The sequence below is a fragment of the Bombus pascuorum genome, chromosome 14 (genome assembly GCF_905332965.1).
Source record: "Bombus pascuorum chromosome 14, iyBomPasc1.1, whole genome shotgun sequence".
Classification (NCBI taxonomy): domain Eukaryota; kingdom Metazoa; phylum Arthropoda; class Insecta; order Hymenoptera; family Apidae; genus Bombus; species Bombus pascuorum.
This window is the reverse complement of record NC_083501.1, coordinates 6,130,353-6,152,177: the sequence shown is the minus strand read 5'-3', so window position 1 is coordinate 6,152,177 and position 21,825 is coordinate 6,130,353. Positions and strand designations below refer to the sequence as shown.

General features: G+C 44.3%; 1 protein-coding gene across 1 annotated transcript in view; it reads left to right on the top strand.

Annotated features, from left to right (window-relative positions):
• The first annotated feature begins 3,252 nt into the window (after positions 1-3,252).
• Positions 3,253-21,825, top strand: part of LOC132914122 (chaoptin-like) — an 88,825-nt gene continuing 70,252 nt past the window's right edge. The window contains exons 1-2 of the mRNA XM_060972959.1: positions 3,253-3,625; positions 8,151-8,800. Coding sequence (XP_060828942.1) covers positions 8,728-8,800 — 73 coding nt within the window. The 5' untranslated portion in view covers positions 3,253-3,625; positions 8,151-8,727. The remainder of the gene's footprint in view (positions 3,626-8,150; positions 8,801-21,825) is intronic.

The following is a 21,825-nucleotide window of genomic DNA, read 5'->3' as shown; positions in this document are numbered from 1 at the left end:
TCGCCCCAGGCGTCGCAGAGGCGGCAGTTTGAAAGACTGGCGCGGAAATTGCCGGCTGACCTAATCTTGGCGCAGCTTTTCGAGCAGCCCATGGAAAATTCGAAGCTTGTGGCTCATGTTGAAGTTCTTGTCTTTCAGGTTTCTTGGTGTGCGTGTCGTCGAGACACACACACCGTTGAACACCTTCCCGCGCTGCTTTCTAAAAGCTTCCACGTCAATCGATGTGCGATAGGTGTGTCTTCTTCGGGACGAGAACCAGGGTTCAGCCACTCTAGAAAACTTGCGAACACTCCCCTTTGCCTCGAGCAGGGTCGTTTCATTAATTCCATGTATATGTTTGCAACGGAGTTCGTTCTCGATTTGGATCATCGAGCGGGACTGCTGCCCAGTGCATGCCAGTTTGGCTTGGACATGCTGCGAATGCATGTGACTTTGTCCAGCTGCATTTGAATTCTTTGTCAAAAGTCCTCCAGAGAATGCAACTGTCTTCTGATAACTGCTGTGTGTTCGTGTTATAATTCTAGTCTCCACAATCATCAGCTCCAAGGATCGATCTCTGTAAAGGCAAACGATACGTAATTCCGTAAAACGTATAAAATAAAAATACACGGAATGACATATGCAGTCATATGGAAACTGTGTGTGAAAAACTTTGCGCGATTATGTTATAAAGACCGGTTGAAATGCGAATGTTCTTTCCTTTACAAAGAATCGCTAATAAACGTGGACATTCAGGTAATAAACAGATCAGTGGATTTTTTACCTTCTTAACTTTAAACATCAAAGAGTCAGTTATGTAGAATGAAAGAATGCTTAATAATACCCCAAAGTCTTTTACAAACATTCTAAATTAGTCGACACGGTCAAATTGTGAACACCAGAAATGTATCTCCAACGGCGTGTAAAAGCGCAAGTGCCTGCGGTGAATCGCTTTAACGCATTTTCAAAGCTATAGTCGTGCAAATCGTGGGATATTCACGGTCGAATTAACGCGATAACTTCTCCGGCAACGGGGAAGCCCTCGATTCGAACGCAGCGTGTTCACGAGTATGGTTGCGCGTGAGAGTTTTCTATCGTACAAATCCTGTTCTAGTCCAGAGACGAGAACGAAAGCTGTTAACATCGACTTTTTTGGCAATTAGTGAGAAGTTAGGCGAGAAGAGGATCAACGATGGCTTGCGAACGGGGATATACTTTAGAGACAGAAAATTTACATCGGGCTGACATCCAGGAGCAAGCTAAGCCGGAAATTATACGACGTTTCAAGGAATTCTCGCGGAATATCGGTTATCGACGAGCAGAAGAAGCACGTGTGCACGCGAATTCGCTTTGAAGACACGTTTAGTCCGCGACCATAAAATTTTCGGATACCATCGCCCGTCGACCGTCACGTTTCAGGAGCACGATAAGACGGCTAAACACCATCGAGAACTCCGACCATGAGATCCCTATTAAATCATAGCACTTTATGAAGACTTGTATGCTGTCTAGGATTATCAGGGCAGGCTCTTTCTTTTTCGTTCAAGCGTTTGGTCTTTATGCTTGGAAGAGTAGGTATACGTTGGAACGTACGTTGGCTTCTGTCGCTGCATTCAAATGAAGGTAGTTGTCAAACTTGAAGTAAACATAAATGGATGGTGCTTCTGAAAGCTGGAATACACGATTAAATTTCAACTCTCAAAATCTTGATTTACACCATTACGATTTTCAGTCCATCGATTAACACTGTCAAGTAAGATAGGTTCATTTCTGACAAAAACTGATTGATTATTGGTGACGTAAATAAACGGTAAAATTCCTTATACAATTACACTGTTTTCTATGCAAGTAGCCATTGAAATGAAAACGGACCAAATACGGCAAAAACCTTAGGTTAGCCTAATGAGCAATTGTGCAAAGTTTCATTAAAATCGGCAAGCACCAGTCGCCAATTTTCCTTCCTAAGTAAAGTCTTAAACCTTATCTTTTCATAGTTTCGCTAACTCGTTCGTGCTGAGTAACTGGAATATTTAAACTTTGACCCTTGACCGATTTTACGATTTCCGTATATCTCGAGGGCAGCTCCTCTGGAAAAGCGCAAAAGCTTCCTGCGAGCAACTAAACATGCTTGTCCAGCATTTGAAATCCAGATCATCCCCTAGAGAACAGGATGTTCCACCTCTATTACATCGACTTCGTTTTCCTTCGATAATCAAAGTATCTCGCCTGCAACGTCGGTGGAACCGCAGACTGGTAACGGTTTCCGTATATCGTATGAAACTGTACCGACAAACTGCTGCCAGTGGTCGGGGAAACGCGACGAAGGGAGGAGGATGGTCAAGAAAGGAAACGCATTAAAGGGCAAAGAAGTGGGGTCGGACGTGTGCGCGAGCGTTGGAAAGGAGTACGATGTGCCGAGAGAGGAAAGTGGAAGGCAACAGGAAGAGAGGACGCATCGAAAACGGAGGAAAAGCGAGGTGGAACCCTCTCAGTGAGTCTCTCTTTCCGTCTTCGAATGTTATTTGTATCCGTCCTCTTCTGCTTCCTTTCTATATCGCGCTTCTTCTTTTCTCGACTCTCCCTCTGCCATCTTGCTAGCGATGGACTCAAGAGCGCTTTGAGTTATTTCATAGCCGAGACATATCCGTCTGGATAATACAAGTCTCTGGCGGCTTATTAGAAATGTCAAAGAACTTCCAGCAACGGAGAAAAGTCAATGAACATCGTCAAAATGTAACATAACATAACCAGTAAAAAAGTTACACAGCAGATGCGGTACAATAATTTTTCGTTTCCATTTGCCAAAAACAATGAGACGTTCGACTTGCAAGCGAGCTCCTAGTCACAACATTTGTCAGAACGTGCCTTTATCGGGTGAGAAAGGGTTTTCTCCGCAACTCGACGATAGAGTTCAAACTTCACAAGCTCTCGGCGTTCGACACCCTTAAATTCGAAGCGACTGTAACCTCTGTACGACTAAATCGCTCGAAAACTCGCGACACAGAGGATCGAATGCCCATCACTACTCATCCCGTCCCTTCGTCGTCTCGGTTCTCGACTCTCTCCGTCTCTCGGGTTCGGACCCATCGTCGACGTTCTGTTCATCCAAACGCCCGCCCACGCCGCCCCCCGCTTCTCGTCCAGCGTTCAATCGAGCCTCTTCCCTCTCTCTCGACGTGCGCTCTCTCTCTCTCCCTTTCTCTCTCTCCGTGTCTCGCCACCCCTCGCGTCTCGCGCCGGCTCCACCGCTCCCATCCAGTCGGAGGCTCGCAGTCCGCCGGCGACTCTTCAATGAGAACGACGACGGTTCCGTGGCTGGGCGAGCGTTTCCACCGGGTGTCACGTTTCCGTCGACGGAAATAAATGCGTGTGCCGAAGTGCGTGTCCCTGCTCGCGCCCTACGTCGTCCCGTCCCTAGGATCGTTCGGGAGAATCGTCCACGAGAAATTCCACTCTCGTTGTGTGCCGGACCGTGGCAATTTTTCCAACGCCGCGCCTCGCCGCTTCTGAACCACGATCGCTTCCTATTACACGCGGCTGTCAGTCACAAAAAGGCAACTGCAAGCGTTGTCTGCCACCATCTACGCTTTTCAGAATATCGATCATCCGATCCAGAAATTCTACCACGAAGACTCCAGTACTATCGGTACGCAGTTATTGTTCCGTGTTTGTGGATGGGTTGTTTGATCGGTTTGAAGGGGGATTTCGGCGACGCGGCTGGGCAAACAGAGAATTCGTAGCGATAGGTAGTGAAGAGAAGGATTGATTGATTGATGACGAACCGTGGATGTGAGGTTGGATGGGTCTGTTGGTGTTGCGGTAGGGAAACGTAGGGTGAAGTATCTTTTGCGGTTGCACTAGGCTTCACCGGAAAATCTCGGCAAGTTTGTGGTTGCATCGTTCGCGGTAGGAATACCTGAGCATGTTGCGATCATTTTTCCAGAGCTTTGACTTTATACTTTCTTTTGATAGAATAATTGTTAGAGACGCTTCATACCTGCAATGTTTCTGTCGTATTTCTTTACGTAAACGCAAACGGTAAAACGTGAACGTCGTTGAAAAAAGCTGAACGAGTCGCAAGGGAAATTCATCTCTAAATATTTCTTCCTCTGCATTAATAGGAAGCTAATTAATGAGCCAGCCATCAACGAGTCAGCGAGAGAAAACGATTCAAAAGATCGCGGAACATTGTCGAAAAGGGGTGGAAAGAGATCGGTGGACCGGTGAAAGATTCTGGTCGTGCGAAGACAAAGCGAAACCGCTTGTTCAATCTAAATTTAAGCTACGGTAGAGTCACGTTTCAAAAACGTTTGAACCTCGTTTACCTCCCGAAGTACAGGCGAGCAAGTTTAATAAAGGCAGCCGGATAGAGGGTAGTTCGCAACGAGTCCAACTTTCTTGCCGAGGACTTTTAATCTCGTGATCCGTCGGCCCGTATCAATCTCGAGTGCCGAGGGACAGAGACGAAACGAGAGAGGACGCGTCGTTTCGGTTCGCACCGTCCTCCGTGTTACGTGAAAACGCGCAACCCTCGCGGCGGCCAGGGGTGAGTTTCGTGCGTTAACCCTTCGCCAGCTGCGAGACCGACGTACACGCGGCCTAATTAAATCGTCTCGGCCACGAACAAAATATCTCTATACCCGGCAGACTTTATATTTATGGAAAAATTTCCGCGGAATGAGACTCTTTATCCCTTTCAATCTCTGGAAAAGATCGAAAAATATTTCCGTTTAGGATGTGAAGGATATTCCTTTCAAACAGAAGAATGTTGTTTCGCTAAAATATAACATTTTTTAGACGATCACGAAGCTGTGTTCCTTTTTCATGTATATTATATCGATATACAAGTGACTGTATAGTGCAATTACGTCGCTGATTATGGACGGCACTTTGTGTAAAGTGAAATGATTGGAGGATGAGAAGTTGATGAAGAGCCGTCCTCGGAGTAAGTGATTCATGGTGACTCGTGTTTTCGTCAAGGAAACGAACGTAAGTGTCAGAAACATTAACGAGTAGCGGAAGCTCCAATTGTAGCAATTCTATTCCTATTACTATTCATTCCAAGCTTTCGCTTCTAGAAGAAGAATGCACTCGGCTGCAATTCGCGAAATAGGAACGGATAAAGAATAAAAGTACGACAGTCACAGCCAAGCTACTCGCTATAGACACCTCGACTTTTCATCTTCCGTAACGTTGTACCTCACGTCAGTATCAAGGCCTCGATTGTTGAAATCGAGAGAAAATCGATGGTCGACGTCAGGCATAATACGCGTTGTTCCGAGCGAGGAACACCGTACTCACTGCGATTCGTTTCACGTTTTAACGCGAGCTTCGCATCATCAAAGACGATCATCCGCGAGAGCAGTGTCGTTCGATTATCGACTTCGCCCAGGAAACCGATTTTCGTCGTTTGAAACGCGTGGGCGCGAGACGTCACCTATGACAAACATCCACGCGATTTTTCGTCGACGTTCAGCCGCAATTCGTAAAAAGAGATCGCGAGATAAGCGTTTCGATCGATCCTTTGATACATTCGTTTCCGGAGTTTGACCATCAAAGTCGTCGCACGGGTTTTCTCGCGTGCAAGTGACGCATCATGGCAAATCAAGCGACACGATAACCTGTCTGATTTTATTCCTAGAAACACACGCTTTGCACTTCGGCGATAAATTCGCCGCTTAACTCAAAACCTTCGTCGGAAGAATTTGAAAAGAAAATTGCTGCGAATCCCTATTTAGAAAGCACATCCGTGACCTACAGAATCAGTCTTGGAAATGGATAAGATAAAGAGGTCGTAATTGGAAAAAAGACGAGACGAGTCGATGGAATCGCTATCAAAGGAATATCAACGGCGTCGCGGCATAAATATGTATACGCGTTATTTGCATGGCAAACGCAGTGACGATCTTTGTTACCGATATCGTGATGATCGCCGAGGATCGCTGCCGATCTCTGACGTCACGAGGCTGAATTCTGCGAACGAAAGAACCCTAGCAGGCCACCGGTATTTCGCTGCGGTCTGAATTTTGATTCTCTTCTGTCACATTTTAATGCGCAGCCATACACGGCTGGGCATCGACCGTGCGCGGTGCACACGCGTGCATTCCTCCGACATATCTCTCACCCGCTGTTCCTCCTTCGATTTGCACCCTTGGGAACCACCTACTTCCACGGTTCTCGAAGATGGACAGCGTCGATTTCGTTTCGCCTTCGTGTCTGATCCATCTCGATCTCGCTAAAGAAGAATTTCACAAGGAAGCTAGGAATTTGAAAAAAACTACGAATCTTGCATGCAAGTGGAATAGGTGATCTGTAACGTATACGTATCTTTTATTGATGATTTTAGGGGTCGAAATCATCCTTTGAAGAAGATGCAAAATTTTCTCTTTCTTTGTTATGTACCCCGAGAACAGTGAGAAATATCGAGAAGAAGCTTAGATATCTTCTTTTTCTGTCTACGATAGCGTGTGAAAATTCCTATCGAAAGATCAATATCTTTCGAGTTACCCCTACGATCGGTTCTTAGAAGTTGAATTTTCTTCGTAGAAAAGGATATTAGGTACCTTAGGAGTACGAAGAAGCTTTGTTATCGCGTATTAGAAAAGAAAACCAGGCTAAGTCAATCATTTGTCCAGGTAAATCCAACACCGTGGTGCTTGCGAAGCCCACCAAGGACCATTAAACTTCTGGGACGACCCTTAGAACGTTCCCAGTTTCCTAGTTCTAAAGCGATACCGGTCGAAGCATCGCTCCTCAAACGATCAGCGATCAAAACCATAAAACCGTGGCAGCCGGGGCGGGGGGGTTGCGTACTTCGCCAGCGTTTTACGGCTTCATTAAGTCGCCGTTACGAGGTGGATACCAGAGGCTGAACAAAGTGAGCTGAACGCGGCGCAGCGATAAACCGGACCGATTTATGAATACCGTGAGAACCTTAACGATCGTTGCTAATCATTTCTAGGATGGCAGGATGGTCCTCGTATCTGGCGAGATTACCGCGCAAATTCGAAAAGCCGAGATAATGGTGGGACCGATGGAATTCTCAGCACGAGATCGCTTCCTCGATGGATCGATGCTCGAAGAAACGAGGGCAAATAAAATAAACCGCTTGTGGCTTTAGAAATGCATTAGCCTACTTTAGTGGTGCAATGAAGTAGCTGCTCGTTCAACGAGAAATTGGCTATGTTTAGAGCGGAATTACGATAGGTTGCGCTGATCTTTCCAATTTACGTATATACGAGATTTTGATTAATGTAGCAACGGAATGTTTCAATAATTTACCGTTCTTTCCCGACAAACGTATCTACGAACTTCGATGCCAGAAATCCCTCGACGCGTTGGCGCACGCGCGCGAACTTCAATTAGCGGTCGCTGGCAATTAACAATGTACACGGTACTCGTTCGCCGTGGCCGAAAATTCGGAGGAACAGCGGATACGCCGCGAATTAACGATTAAACCGATCGAACCGCCCCTATCACCTCCATTTTTCCCCCACCCCTCTGCGCCATGTACATGTCGCCGATTTATCTTCCCGCATTTTTCCCTTCGTGGAACAATTTCAGGAACCTCGCAATGGGAAACAACGAATTTCATTCAATATTTTCCACCCCTGCTCCTCCACCACTCTTTTCCCCTCTCTCGATAAGCAAAATCATATTACTTTAATCAATCCTGTCAATAACCTGTATGTTACACGAAACATTTTGAAATTTCAGCTACACTGTTATGAGACTCCGTTATCAAGATTATGCCGATAAAGTTTGAAAGAAAATTATTTAAACAGTCAATATTATATTAATAAACCTAAATATTCAGTGAGATGATATTTAACACTCGTTGTATGCTTACGATGGCTATTCATACTATATACCAATCCTCTGCTAAATATCTGTTCGCGATTTGTTTCAAACTTTACCGATTTAACGTGTCTCGTCTTAGTTTCAACGTATAATATCTCTAAATGTGTCGTAACACGTATACTATCAACGTAGAAATTTTCTATGTTACACGTTGAAGTATTTTCACGAACCAATATACATCCCCATCTCAAAAAGTTCACAAAGAACATCCATCCAATGTGACCCAGTCTGCCAGGCAATTTTTCCGTCCTGACGCTATTAATCGTTAGAATCGGTAGTTTGCCAAAATCACCGAATTCTTTATCCCACAGGCGGATGCCGGGAACAACCACGACATATCCGCGGCAATCATCCCAGGAATTCGACGAATCTACCGGAAAGACCAAGGGAAAAAGGAAATATCTGGGTTAAGCAGTCTTCTACCAATTCAGGCAGCGAAGACCAACAGATGCGTCGAAGATCCGTGACCTTCGACTGGTTCGGCTGAAATTCAGTCGCACGGTGGACGGAAATCTAAAACGAAAGGGTGTACCAAGGTAGATTCAGCAGAGATCGATGTGGATCGCGCGGTACGATGAAAATCGTGGGCAAAGGCGCGCCAACGTTTAATCTCTGCATAGTTGGGCGAAAGTAGACGATGCTTGACGCTCTTCCATCGAGTGTTTCTGCTCGGAGCAGCACCGTGACTGACGTTCGACTGGCTCGTTGAATCGATCCGGCAAACCCGGCCGGGTTATCGCGCGCGATTGTCGTGTAGCAATCATGCCGATCGAACTGGCCAATCGTTACTAGAGCGGTAACGGCGATGGCTCGTCGTGCTGCCGATCCGGGGACGATTGATCTTGGTGATCGCGCGTGCTAGTGACTTGCCAGTGTCAAAGTGGAATTATGCTAGTGTGCATCGCGACGTCTCTGCGGCGCGCTTCGCGCTTCTCGTCCTCTTCTCTGCCTGCTTCTAAGGGTAAGTGTCATTTTATTTGCGCTTGCAATTTTTCTTTTGCGACGAATGACTCGCCAATCAATCTGCACGCAAATATTGGATTACATCAAAATCATGTACAATTTAATATTAGCGGATCGTGTACCCAATTATTTTCAATAATTCGTGTCCATTACGTATGCAAAGCTTCGTAATAAAGATAGTCATTGTGTGAAAATTATTCGTTAGCATACAGAATCGTGGCTAATGCAAAGTTTCACGTTGAATTAGCACATTCGTTGAATGTTTTAAAAAGGATTTAGGAATAGAATCAGCTGTGAAACGAGTCGACACCAACAAAGTTACAAAACGTTGTAAACTGTCATCGTATTCTGACAGGATGATACTGTTGCGCCGATTTGATCCTGGAGAGTGTCGCGTCGAATGTCGTGTCGTGTATCAAAAGATCGGGACCTCGGTCACATATGGAATCATCACGGGACTCGTTCTCGAACACGGCCACGCCTATGGTCCAATGATTCTCCTCTGTTTTCTCGACGTATTTTGCTTTGATAGAGCTTAATCCGTTTATATCCGCGAGGTCGGAGGCTGGCTACCGAAAGGGAGGTGGCTGGAAATTTTCAATCAACGGATCGCTCGTCCATTTGCCGGATAACTTGTTTTCCCTTTGTTTGCGAATTCGAGCTCGAATTTCCCGCGCGTTCCCGTCAGCCGGAATAAGGCTAAAATCTCTTTGCGTTTACTTGTTTTTCCATCGTCCGCATTTTTTTCTTTGCGCAGCACCGCGACTAAATGCGTTTGACGCGGCGGCTCATCGGGGAAAATGTAAATCGCATCAAAAAAGTTCCGCTGTCCACGTTTGATCGTACTTGGGAAAGAGACACCAAACTTGAATCGCCTGACTTCTCCCTAATTTTGAAACTGTTCGATATAACTGTAGAACGTTTCGTTGAAATTCACGCGGATGTAGGATATGAACGAAAATTCAGATACAGAAGATCTTAAATATTTACACAGTCAGCGGAGAGAGGAACATAATCGAGCCGGTCTCAAAGGAGAACGTAACATCCGATGATATTCACGAGGAAAGTATACGCACATGCATCAAAGTGTCGGAAATTGTTTTACATTTTACTTGTTCGCGGATCACACGGCCCCCGTTCAGCCGATCGGGAGCACGTAATCACACTTCACACGCGTGACAAACGCTATTTGTCTTCAAACTTTCTCGTAGTCTCCGCGAGTGTATGGGAATGCGCCAACTTCTTTCACGCTTCTCCTCTCCTAAACCATTCGTTCCCCTTTCCAGCGTGCAAACCTTACCAGATCTAATACGATGGAATAATATAAAATTGCAATTATTGTTTATCTGTTTGTTTACTTGCTACGACAACAACATAAGGCGTGTACTAAAAAGATCGAAATAAAAGATACGTATATAGAGAAGTATAAAGTACAAGAGCGACAAGCTTTCTATCGATACACTTTACCTGAAATCACTCAAATCCACAGAAAATGCGTCGTTTTAAATCCATACAGTTTCCGTGAAAAACTAGAAATTCAACATTTTGTCTATTTTGGCAAGTCTTTTCATATATCTACGAAGGGGCGGAAAAAAAGGAAAATATAGAGAGAAAGCAATACATCGTTACGTAACGTGTATGCTTGAAATGACAATGATTGGCCGAAATTCGCAGAAGCAATGGCAATTAGAAGAGGAAACGAGTATTTCATCGCGTCTATCGATAGCATACTCGTCAAATTTACAAAACGAATTACCCGATAGTTGAAAATCCTTCAAGTAATTAATTGTCCCTGATTACATCGTTAAATGATCCGATTCAAGCAGAAACGATCGGCAGTGCGAAAATTGCTCGGCTCAAATTCCGCGAACAACAGAGAGAATTCGCTTATTTTATCGAATCGCATTGATACCGGAGTCGAGATAACGGTCGTATTTTCCAGTCAAAAACGAAACAGCTAATTAAATATTTTTATACGAGGTTAAATTTCGCTAGCCAAACGATTCATAAACTACAAATTCTTCGCTCGTCTGAACTAGAATCGTAAAAGCTCGCCGAGTGGAATGTACATAGAACAATTAGAAAATCGCCGAGTGGTCTAGCGTTTTGTAGCTGTCTGGGAGTTTCGCGCCCCGATAAATACTCCTTCTCCTAATTGGACAAATAGGCGCCGAGTACGAATAACTTATGGGAGGCTGCTCCCCTCCGTGCAAATAATTGACTTCTGTCAATATTTGGACACGAGTCTGCATTTATTTTGTTTCGACCTATGGAAATTGTCTCGAGTCGAAACAACGACGTGTAGTGTTGATAAAGTTAGTGGAAGAGAATTCGTGAATTTTCAGAGACATACTGGCTCACGAAAGTCCGTGAACACTTTCTATGGCAAACATTTATGTCCACATTGTATGTATCGTACAAAACGTTTTCAAATTTCATTAGCGCTGTAATGAGACACGACTACCACGATTATACTGCTGGAATGTGAAGGGGATCTGAGAATGTATATAGAAACTACGCGATATTTAACAACATATAAATCTGTCGATATAACTCTACGATATAACCTATCCAATATAATTCTAGTCTCGTAAGAGTGCCAATGAAACGTCCAAATGTTTCGTATAAATGTTAGAAACGTTTCCACAAGTCTTGATACACTTTCGTGAACCAGTGTATATACAAAATACGAAGAAACTCAAACCATCAGTCAAAGATGCGTTTTCGATACTTTCAAGAGAAAGATATTCTCTGGTGTGTCTCGAATGATGCGAGTGGGACCCGGAACTGTAATTAATTAATCCAATTGCTGGCATCGGTCGAAGAATTACCCGGTGACATTTGAATTGCGGTTGGTAACGCGATATTTGCCGGCCACTCGAAAGTGCAGCGCACTTTTGGTACTCGGCCAAAGAAACGTCCGGCGGTAAGACGTCCGACCATTCCGATGCATTAGCGTATAATTTATCTACGGATGGCAAGGATTTATGTACGTTGCATCGTGCATTACGAAATATGAGTTTACATTGTGCACTTCCTGTGTTATATCGCCGAAGTGCAACGGACCGAGATTGGCCCCGGATTAATATTGACAGTCGACGATACTCGGCTTTCGTTCGAAACAAAGATACGCGATGTAAAAGGTCCGCGAAGCTCAAAGGGATTTCCGGTGTGTTTGAGAACGCGTCGTTCCTAGCGAACGTTAACGACGAAAGCTTTTAATACTTTTTTCCCGTTCTCCGAAGGGAAATGCCTTTATCGTAGAGGCTGGTCAAGAAAATTCCCAGGATGTTAACGCTGGCTCAGAGCCTTTAGCAACGCCTTTAATGACATTCTTTGGCATACGAAACGGTTCGGGCGAATTACCAAAGCGAAACGCCTGTCAGCCGACTGATCTCCTCGAGAGAGCAGGGGCCAACGCGATGGTAATTGCACGAGATCGTTGTAAACGGCGTTCTAAGGGTTTCTCGGTGCATTCCTCTACGACCACAAGCATTGCCGTCCCACCCGAATCTCAGCTTGCCAAGGTCGAAATTTACGCGCGTATCGCCCTCCCAAACAAGCTATTCGCCGAATTTCAACGAGTTCAACACCTTTTAATGTGCAATCGTTGTTTTCTATCCGAAAGAACGGTACCAATGAGCTGAATTAGGAAATTATGTTTCGGGAGCAGCCAATTAAATTAAAAGCAATTTAATCAAAGGCAAATCACAATTCAAATACCTTTGAGCTGGCACGCGATGGGAAAGCTCTCGGGCAACATCAATTATAATAATTATCCGTTGAATATGCAGAGAAAACGTGGCAGAATATAGCGATACGGATGACACAGTTTCCGGTGATCGGTATGCAAACCGACAAACAATATCAAAGTGACAGGAATTTCGAACTTTCAACGAGCCATTGTTCCCGATACTATATAATATTAATTACTCAACTTCTAACGAATATAAGTTATGCTTTAACAAAGCGATCTTGACGAGCTCGTTAGAGTATCGCGCTCAGTTTGAAATTAACGACCCTCCATGATTGCCTGTAGCTCTTTGGCTCATTGTTCGATTATTAACAGTTCAGATATTGTTCGTGAAACGTTTAGCGGTGTACGAGCATCGACTGATTACTCTTCGAGCATCGGCGGGACCTTCTGTCGTCATATCCGACTTCTCGGGTTACTCCTCTTCGGATTAAACTATTCCCTGTTATATAAAACAAACTTAACTTCGAAATAGAGCTCGTGTCGCAAATTCCTCGCGCGCTAAAAAATATCGACTGTTATTAATTTTTGATGAATTCCTACTATTAAGTTTTGTATTTTAGGACTGTCGTTTGACTTCTATTCTATCACACGCTAATTCCTTTTCACCTACGATTTCCTACAGTACATGTACAGTTTAGCTACGTTTGATGAGATACTTATGGTACAATGACAGCAGTTTTTTTGGCAATTATGGAATCTTTCCCTTACGTTCCTGATTTGTGCAATGAACTTCTATTGTATATTCTAATACATCTTCTAACTTTGATAAAATAAAATAAGCCACTGAATTAATTCACTGCTTCGTCTTTAGAAGTCTTTGGAGTTCGTCGATAAAGGTTATGATATATTTATATGATATGAATATGATATATTTTATGACGTATTTATATAATACGTGTCAAATTTATAGAAAGCAATTGCATGGAAAGGTCGTATGGGATTCACGAGACACAGTCTGACCACCGCTGGCACAAATCCCTCTGAATTTTTCTCGAAAGCTAAAAAGATTCCAAAGAAAATAAAGCGAATGTAATTTACAGCCTATGCCGGAAGTCGTCGAATCGTCGAGATTAGCTCGACAACGCGATGGCAATCCTGCGTCTGACACCTGCAAGGCAAATTAATTCGCGACAGCTGTCTCGGTCGTCAGAGACCGATTAAGTGGTGGGTGGAGCTGAGCGGTCGTGTAACAAATTAGGTCTGGTCCGACTGGGTTGCTACATTGGGACGGCTCGCGGAAATAGCGATCGCGGGGTCGTCGAAGCCGCGCTTCGGCGTTGGCCAGATAACCTGACCGCTCCCACCGATAAGCGAGTACTCGTCGCGGCTTCATTATCGCGCGACAATGGGGTCAGATCGCCGCGATTCCTGCCCGAAACGACTCCACGATCCATCCACGCGGTCTCGATAAAGCGGCTACGGATTTTTATAATCGTTCTACGCCACTGTTATCTGGGATCGTTCGGTTCCGCCATCCCGATAATGCGTACGATGGATGTTGTGACCAATCTAGTTATCGACGCATAATTCTTTCTCTGGTATTTTTAATGATTTCGATAGAAATAGCTTCGTAATCTCTCTCAATGACGATATCATCCGAAGCAAGAGAACAAAGTACGGCAATAAATTGGAGATGGTAAAAATTGTAACTAAAATTGTTTTACTTTCAGCTAAAATACTCCAATAGCGGAACGTTGCAAGAACGGTTAGTCGAACGTTTATCAAGCATTAAGTGTTTGATCCATACTTCATCCGACAATCGAGCAAATATTGACGTATCATGAGGAACGCTACAACGAATCATTCCAGCAACTAAAACAATTTGAAACGCAACAATGTTTATTTTACCACGACAAATACAACGCGAAAGCTAGACTTATATGCTGGTGCAATTCGTTGATCGATAACGAACAAACTTGGGCATAACCGCATTTTCTTTCAGCGATGCGCTTTTCATCTGGCAATCGTAGAAACAGTACATCTGTTCGATGTTTCGCGCGAAAAGCTCAGTCAGAGTTAAGGATTATTTCTGAAAAGGCAAGCGGAAAATAAACGACGAATCGATGCCTGTCCTACGTTCCTGAATTATTTCTGGATAAACCCAGAGATGCATCCCAGCCCGTTGTGATTAAAAACCAATATACGTGAAACAATAATCAGGTCATTAGAAGTAGCCATGATTGGAATTGTTCCGGAAGCCGGTAGTTCTCAATCCGCGGTATCGAGTTTCGAAAATTATTTTGGTACGAGTGGCTATTAGTCGGGAACAAAGGGGAGCCCCAAGAACAGCTAAACAGCCGACGAAAGTTGCTCGTGCAGGCAGAACAGAATTTCAGTATTCACGTCAGTTAACAAGTATGCACTTATTTTCCACGTGAAACAAAACAGATGAAAATTATATCCCTCTGTAGAGATACGATGTGTTCGTTACGGTCTCGTTCATAGTCACGACGGAACAATGATTCTGCGTGAAACGTTGCTCCTTTTATTCCACGATATATTCCAAAATACTGTAAATACTCACTGTAAATACTTTGTAAAGAAACAGCCGTGCGATGCTTTCAATATTTCATTGCTGAATTTACGAGTTCATTTAATCATACGTTCTCGGGTTTCTATCCGTTGTTACGAGTGGTTTAATGTTAATTTCGAAATAGCTCGCGCGCTCTGAAGTATCGATGGGTATAAGCTGCTCGCGAGCACGAAATATTCCCAAAAATAATATTCATCATCCTCGGTAGTAAAACTAGCGGAAAGCTTTGAACTTTCTTCGTCTCGGTACCTTAATTTCGCGTTGCTCCGTAGAGGAATCTTTGCCGAGTGCGCTTCCCCCGTGGCCGATAGCACCCATGAACAAAATAATCTCTGAAACGCGGAAGTATATTCCTTCTCGCGAGAACGGGCTGGGCTAATTAATTAGAAGCGTTACGCGGGTTACTTCGAGGTAATTGCCCGGTCGGCGCGGCTATACACGAGTTACGCTCGAAGCTACATCGACCATTAATTTCAGGGAAAATACGGAGCCACGGGTGCATGGGTGGTAAAAGCAATAAGTTCTTTCTCTGAACTGTCTACGAATCGTGTTCCACACTCAGGAGACGAATAAAATGATGTTTTCAAATTAGAGTCATGGCTAAAAATAAAATTTTCTCTTTTTTCTATGGAACCTAAGTAATTGTATTCTTGGCTTTATCTCGACTATGTCGCATAGAAAATGGAGCAAAGGAGTCCGCCTTGTGTACGAGTCCTTCTTTTTACCTCTTTCTGCGCTGTTTTCTACAAAATATCCTGATAAAACGCCACTCGTGGAGATAAACGGGAAACCGGTGCCGTGGAAATTTTCTGAGACGTCGCGTCTCGGCGTTCGCGTTTCATCGTCGATTGGTCTCTCATCGACGACGTCGGCGTATTCGTCGTGTCGCTCCGGCAACTCCTAACTCTTCCACCTGCGCTTATTCTACTCCTTGTGTTTTTATTTATACATTCGTCTTGTTCGTTCGGCTGCCTTTTTACAGGCGCTCGGAGCCAACAACCACGTTTTCAGTCTCACGATCACGTCTCTTCTAGCTTAGAATAAATTCGCTGGATGGCGTAAAAAGTTTTATCGATGCTTCGAGATACAACTGCCTCGATAATAAAATTCCCACGAATACTCTGCAATTTGAAAATCACGAAAATGGTGAGTGAAACATGACATACGTTAAACATAGAATGTCTCGTAAAGGTGATGCCAAACTTTACAAGCACGTGAAGCATGTAGTTCGTCGAAGCAAATAAGAGTGCCTTAATGAACATGGATCCAATCGATGCAAATATCAATGCACGTTTCTAATTGTGCAGACACAACGAATCGATAATCGGCCTTACAACCGTCTAGGTTGATCGAATCGATAATGGAATTCCATCGGGGTATCTTTAAACCGCGTGCCACATTGGCCGTAATAGAGGGGTAGGGACGAGGAATGGTCGGGCAACGAGAACTCCATCAATCCGTTTCGCGGTTTGATTGAGTGCCAACGGAGACCTGTCAGCGGAGACTAGCATAATATCTCGCGTGTGATAATCGAGTCTCGAATTCGGGAGAACGGTGGTCGAGGATTACAGATGATCGGGCCTCCGAATTACAGAATCGGGAGCTCTCTCGCCTCGTTACCAGTAGAGACTGTTCTCTCGTGTATGGAAAATGATTCCCATCGTGTTCGCCGCACGTATGCCGTCTCTTAACGCTTTGATGGACGGTCTGTTGGAGGAAATACAATGTGCCACGTGTGCCGAAACTCGCTGTCGAAGCTGTAGCATCCTTTACAGTCGAGACATCAGTGTCCAGGACATGATTGAAACGTGAGTCGTCTGAAACGTGGCTGATGCGATGCGATGCGTGGATTTATTGAAAAATATCGATCAGGTATCGTGGAAAGCTAGCACAAAGACGCTTTCACTGTGAAATGCGAACAAGATGTGCTGTAATGATGAATGAGCCACCGAGAAAAGGGAATGGATGCGTGGCTGATCCTGAATGGCATTTTTTCCCTTAAGTGCTGACTCAATCCCTGTTCGTGGATATTGAAACGTGTTATCTATCGAATCGTTTCGATGCGAGACGATAGAGAAGATGCTCATGTACTCGTAGTAGTACCACGAAAATATAAGCAGGACTTTGAAAAATTTTCGATATTTTTATATCGATAGAAAAATCATACCATAGGAATTTTTAGTCTCGTCTATTTCTAGCGGTACAGAATATTATACCAACCAAACGAACGAACGGGGCTCATTCACAGGAAGCCGAAATAGCAAAACGAGTTAAGCAAAGTACCTTCTATACATGTTCCTTTGCAAACGCTGGCTTTTCAACGAGTCAGCTTCCAGCAACGTAAATGCCTTTCCAGCAGGTTACCTCATACGCCGTTTGATTAACACCATGGAGAGTGTGTGGACGGCGCGGTTTCGGCATGCTGCACGTGACACTACGGGCCTACCATCCATTATTCTGTCCTCTCTTCGCGCGGCACGGCCCTCGCATTCTCTTCGCCGGCTTAAACTGATTTTCACCGGTACTCCCGTCGCCCGCGCTTCTCTTTCTTCCTTTCAACGTTCCCGGATGTCCCGTTTATAATGGCTGGTACTAATCGAGACAGCGAACTCGTCGCCGCTTTAACTGTCAGTTTTCTCCACTCTCTCGCCCAAACCCCTCGGTTTCATTTGCTAAAACGTCTCTCCGATTACTAGGCCGTCCTTTGTCGAGAACTTTCAACGGCCGAATAGCGTAATTAATATTTGAGAACGACATTCCGCAAATAGAGAAGTAATTTAATGAGGAACGCTTTGTCGTTCGAGCAACACTCGCATTCGCGAAACGCTCTTTCTAACGTGCAACGAAATAATCCCGGCGTTCTCTGTCCATGTTGCGTTTTGCAATTCGTTTCTCAAGAGTACGCGTCCTTTTTCGAAATAAGTTTCATCATCGTTGTTGGACAAAAATAAAATTTTTAGGATCGCCGAATGTACGCTCTTCGAATATTTTTCGCTTTGCCGTTATCTTGTTCAGAGGAGTAATAAGTTTGACAGTGGTTCGTGTTCGCGGTGGAAGATCAGGACTCACAATACCGGCCAGCTTTTTTCTAAATGGTTTTGCACGAATTTCCAGTGAAATAATCAACGGCTGTCTTTGAATCCTTTCGCGTCCTTTGACGGATGGCTCATTTACCGGCTGCGAAAGAAATTAAGCAGCCTACCGATGTTATCATAAATCCGTTCATTCATCGCTTTCCGCGAACTGCCTCGCGCGAAAACTGAAGACCCGCCTGTGTGCGCATAAAATGCAATTAAGAGCGAAATAAAAAGACGAGATTCTAATAATCTTTCTGCTATTGTAACTATTCACCGCGATCAAGTTATCCGCTTAACGCGTTCTATCGCCAGTTTACTATCAACTTACTAGCAGAAAATTGGTAAAAACGGGAACGCTGTATAGTGTGAGACGAACGATCCTAATCTCTTTACGCTTCGTATGTGTCGCCGCTGAAAATACTATTTAGGTATTAATCTTAGCGCGTAACCTGCTCCTCTTCGTCAGATATTTATTCAAGGAAAGCTGAGAGGCGTGTTTGCGCAAACAAAATATGTTTGGACATTTTCAACGATCGTAAACTTGCGAAATCCGTCTTTTGTGCCCTTCGCTCCCTTTTTCATTATCAGCGTCTCTTCCTTCGTTTGTTCGTGTTTCTCTTCATTTCCTGCGTCTCTTGATGTTTCTTCTTAACGTTCTCCAAAAGAATTTATATATACAAAGTTAATGAAGCAAACTTTATCGCCAGACGCGAACAAAGAAAAAAAGCAACGGGTGATCTCAAAAAATAACGAAGTACCTGTGGAGTGCCACGAGAGAGTAAAACGCGTCTTCGTCGTGGCAGCACTTTTTTGATTTTGATGGATCACACTCTGCTCGCGACGATCTTTCAACCTGCCTTCCTTCGAGCCACTTCTTTCCTCGTTTTATTAGTCCTCTAATGCTAGCGCTAAGCAAATGTCCTCGATGACAATGATGAACGCGAAATCGTTAAGCGACTCGAATGGTTAAACCAAATTCAAGGGACGATACTTTTACATCATTTACTGATTCTTCCTGCGGGGGATAAGACTGACACGAATTGAAAATCGAGATTGATCGCAATTATTTCGATGGCAAATCGGTGTCGAACAACAAATCCGCGTCGAACAGCTTTCGAACAATTTCCACCGTGACAAACACGATGCTGATATCGTTTTAATTAATTGCGTTCGATAGCAAATACAATTGCACATGATACCGCAGTGTGAGCTAGTTCAGATTCTATCTATAGAAACTTATCGTAAGGTATAATTATTTCAGTCATTTAAGATTCAACGTTTTTAAATCCGATCTTGAACTTTGGCGAAAATAATCAAATTTGTTGAAGAGAAAATTGAGAATATATCGTGTACTTTATTCCCAGCAAGAAAATGATATAAAAAACAATATCAAATGATCCTATGGTAGAGCTATATAAATTAGCAAGATGAATTGTTAATATAAATACTCAATATACATCGAGTTTATCGCGTGACTAATAATAGTACTAATAATATTCAAATAGTTCGTATCCAAACGTAGATGATAGCTTGAAAGTTGTTCATAGCGAAATTTATCGATTTACATGACAAACTACTTAATTACACTCAAACATCCTTCCGACTCGAACAACGCTACGTTATCCTAGATTTTGATTTGTGTAAACGTCCAGTTACAACGTAACACCGTGATCTACGTCACCATACGACCCACCCTTAATTCATCTGTGGTCCATGTGAACAGCCTAACCGTGGATTACCCTGGCCAGTTACAACCTACCGCCGTGATCGTAGCAATTCCGCCATAGTTAAGAACCGTGACCCACGACTCCTCTATATTATCCGAATGCACGAAACATCGTGAGCCACGACAGGCTACAACACCGGTTACCTTGCAGCAATGGCGCATCGTGAGCCACGCAACCGTGCGACCTGGCCACTATCGGCCACCTTTGACCCAGCTGGGACGTGCTAACGAGTACGTCAGCCAGAACGAGACGGAAAGCCCCGTGTTGGCGAGGGTGTGACGAGGGAAAGAGCGAGCGTGTGCCTGTGTCGGAACAGCTGTTTCCGCGCGATACGCTTTCACGCATGACGTGAACCCGGCGCTATCTATCGGATATTCTTTCGTTGTCACGAATTTTCACCTACCGTTATCCGGTATACGTCGTGTCATCCCTTTCAGTCATCGCGCTGTATGCGCTCGTAGCTGAGGCTGGTGCGAGCGCACGGACACGGAATATCGTCTGGGATACAAAAGCCTTCTCATTCGATTTGACACAAGTCCAGTCACGATTTCTCAAAAAAAAAAAATTTAAAAAAGGAAAATATAGTATGACGAAGGCCAAAAGAAAGCATAAAAAGGGAGAAGAGGGAGTTTGATAAGAGAAGAGAGGGTAAACGAGGAGAAGAGAGGGCGAATAGTTGGTATTGTTGCTGATGCGCTGTTATCGTAAAAATTACCCCTCGGCAGAATCGTAAATTGAGGAATGCGAACAATGGAAAGGGGCCAGCGAGGAATATCAATAACGGGCGAAAAATAGATACACCACGGTTTCGCCAGGACGAAAAGGAACAAAAAGCGGAAAGGCTCATTGGCACGAGTGGAACGTTGGGGTTATATCGTTTCACGGCAGCCGTACGCATAGCTTTTCTGTGACTACTCGTGTATATGTTCATATAGTGCGCGCATATATGTATACATATGTATAGATGTATATACACACCTCTGTATTACCGCGGAAACCCCGCTGGGAATGACCAACACATTACAAAGGGTAATATTATAATGAAGGTTATATTCAGCAGGGAATCCGCTTTTATGGATTCACTATCCGGGGCGCTGAAAGTCTTTAAACCCGCCGCGGCTGTGATCAAAGAACGACTGAGGCTAGCCGTGCAAATTGCTCCGAGATAAATCGATGATAGGCATATCAGAGACGCTTCTTTTCATCGTGTTATAGTACAGTATGAAACTCAGGGATCGCAAAGTTTCAAACTTCCTACGAAGAGCATTACTTCTGCAGCGTAGCACTGACAAATTAAACTCAAACCAAGTTCTTGAATCTCTGCATATCTTCGCTTATCGAATTTCCTATAGGAAAACGTTCTTTCCTCGCGTAGACGACTTGATCGACGCCTGCGAAACGAGCAGCCAGCAGTGAGTGCCAAAAAAGCTGAGATCACGTTGGATTAAGATCCCTTTCAGAGAGCAACAGTGTACTCGCCACGCGGAATAGCCATCAAAGCGACGAAAAATGCTGAAAACTTTACCAGCCACCGCAGCTGCTGTCGTTCCATCGACTTGACACGTTCCTCGCTCAAGATCCACGATCGTCGTGCATTTTTCAATCCGACTACATTCATGCATTTAAATTGGCCTGGCGGGCGGGGGGGGCTTTTATAAATCCTGGAATACCGTCAAATCGGGGCCCGTATCACCAACGTAAAACAAACTCGTGCGAGAGATCCGATACATCCATCGTTCCGTTCCGTGGACGCGATTAAATGGCTCGAAGTGAAATTTTTACGAGCCGCGACTGCCTGTCCAGAGATATCGCAAGATCCGCCGTGTGTTTTGCAGACTATCGGCCGGCTCGATTGGCCAAAGAAATCCTGGAACGTAGCCAACAGGTTCCAGAGGCTGCGAGTTTTGGCTGACCTCGGCACGTCCGTCT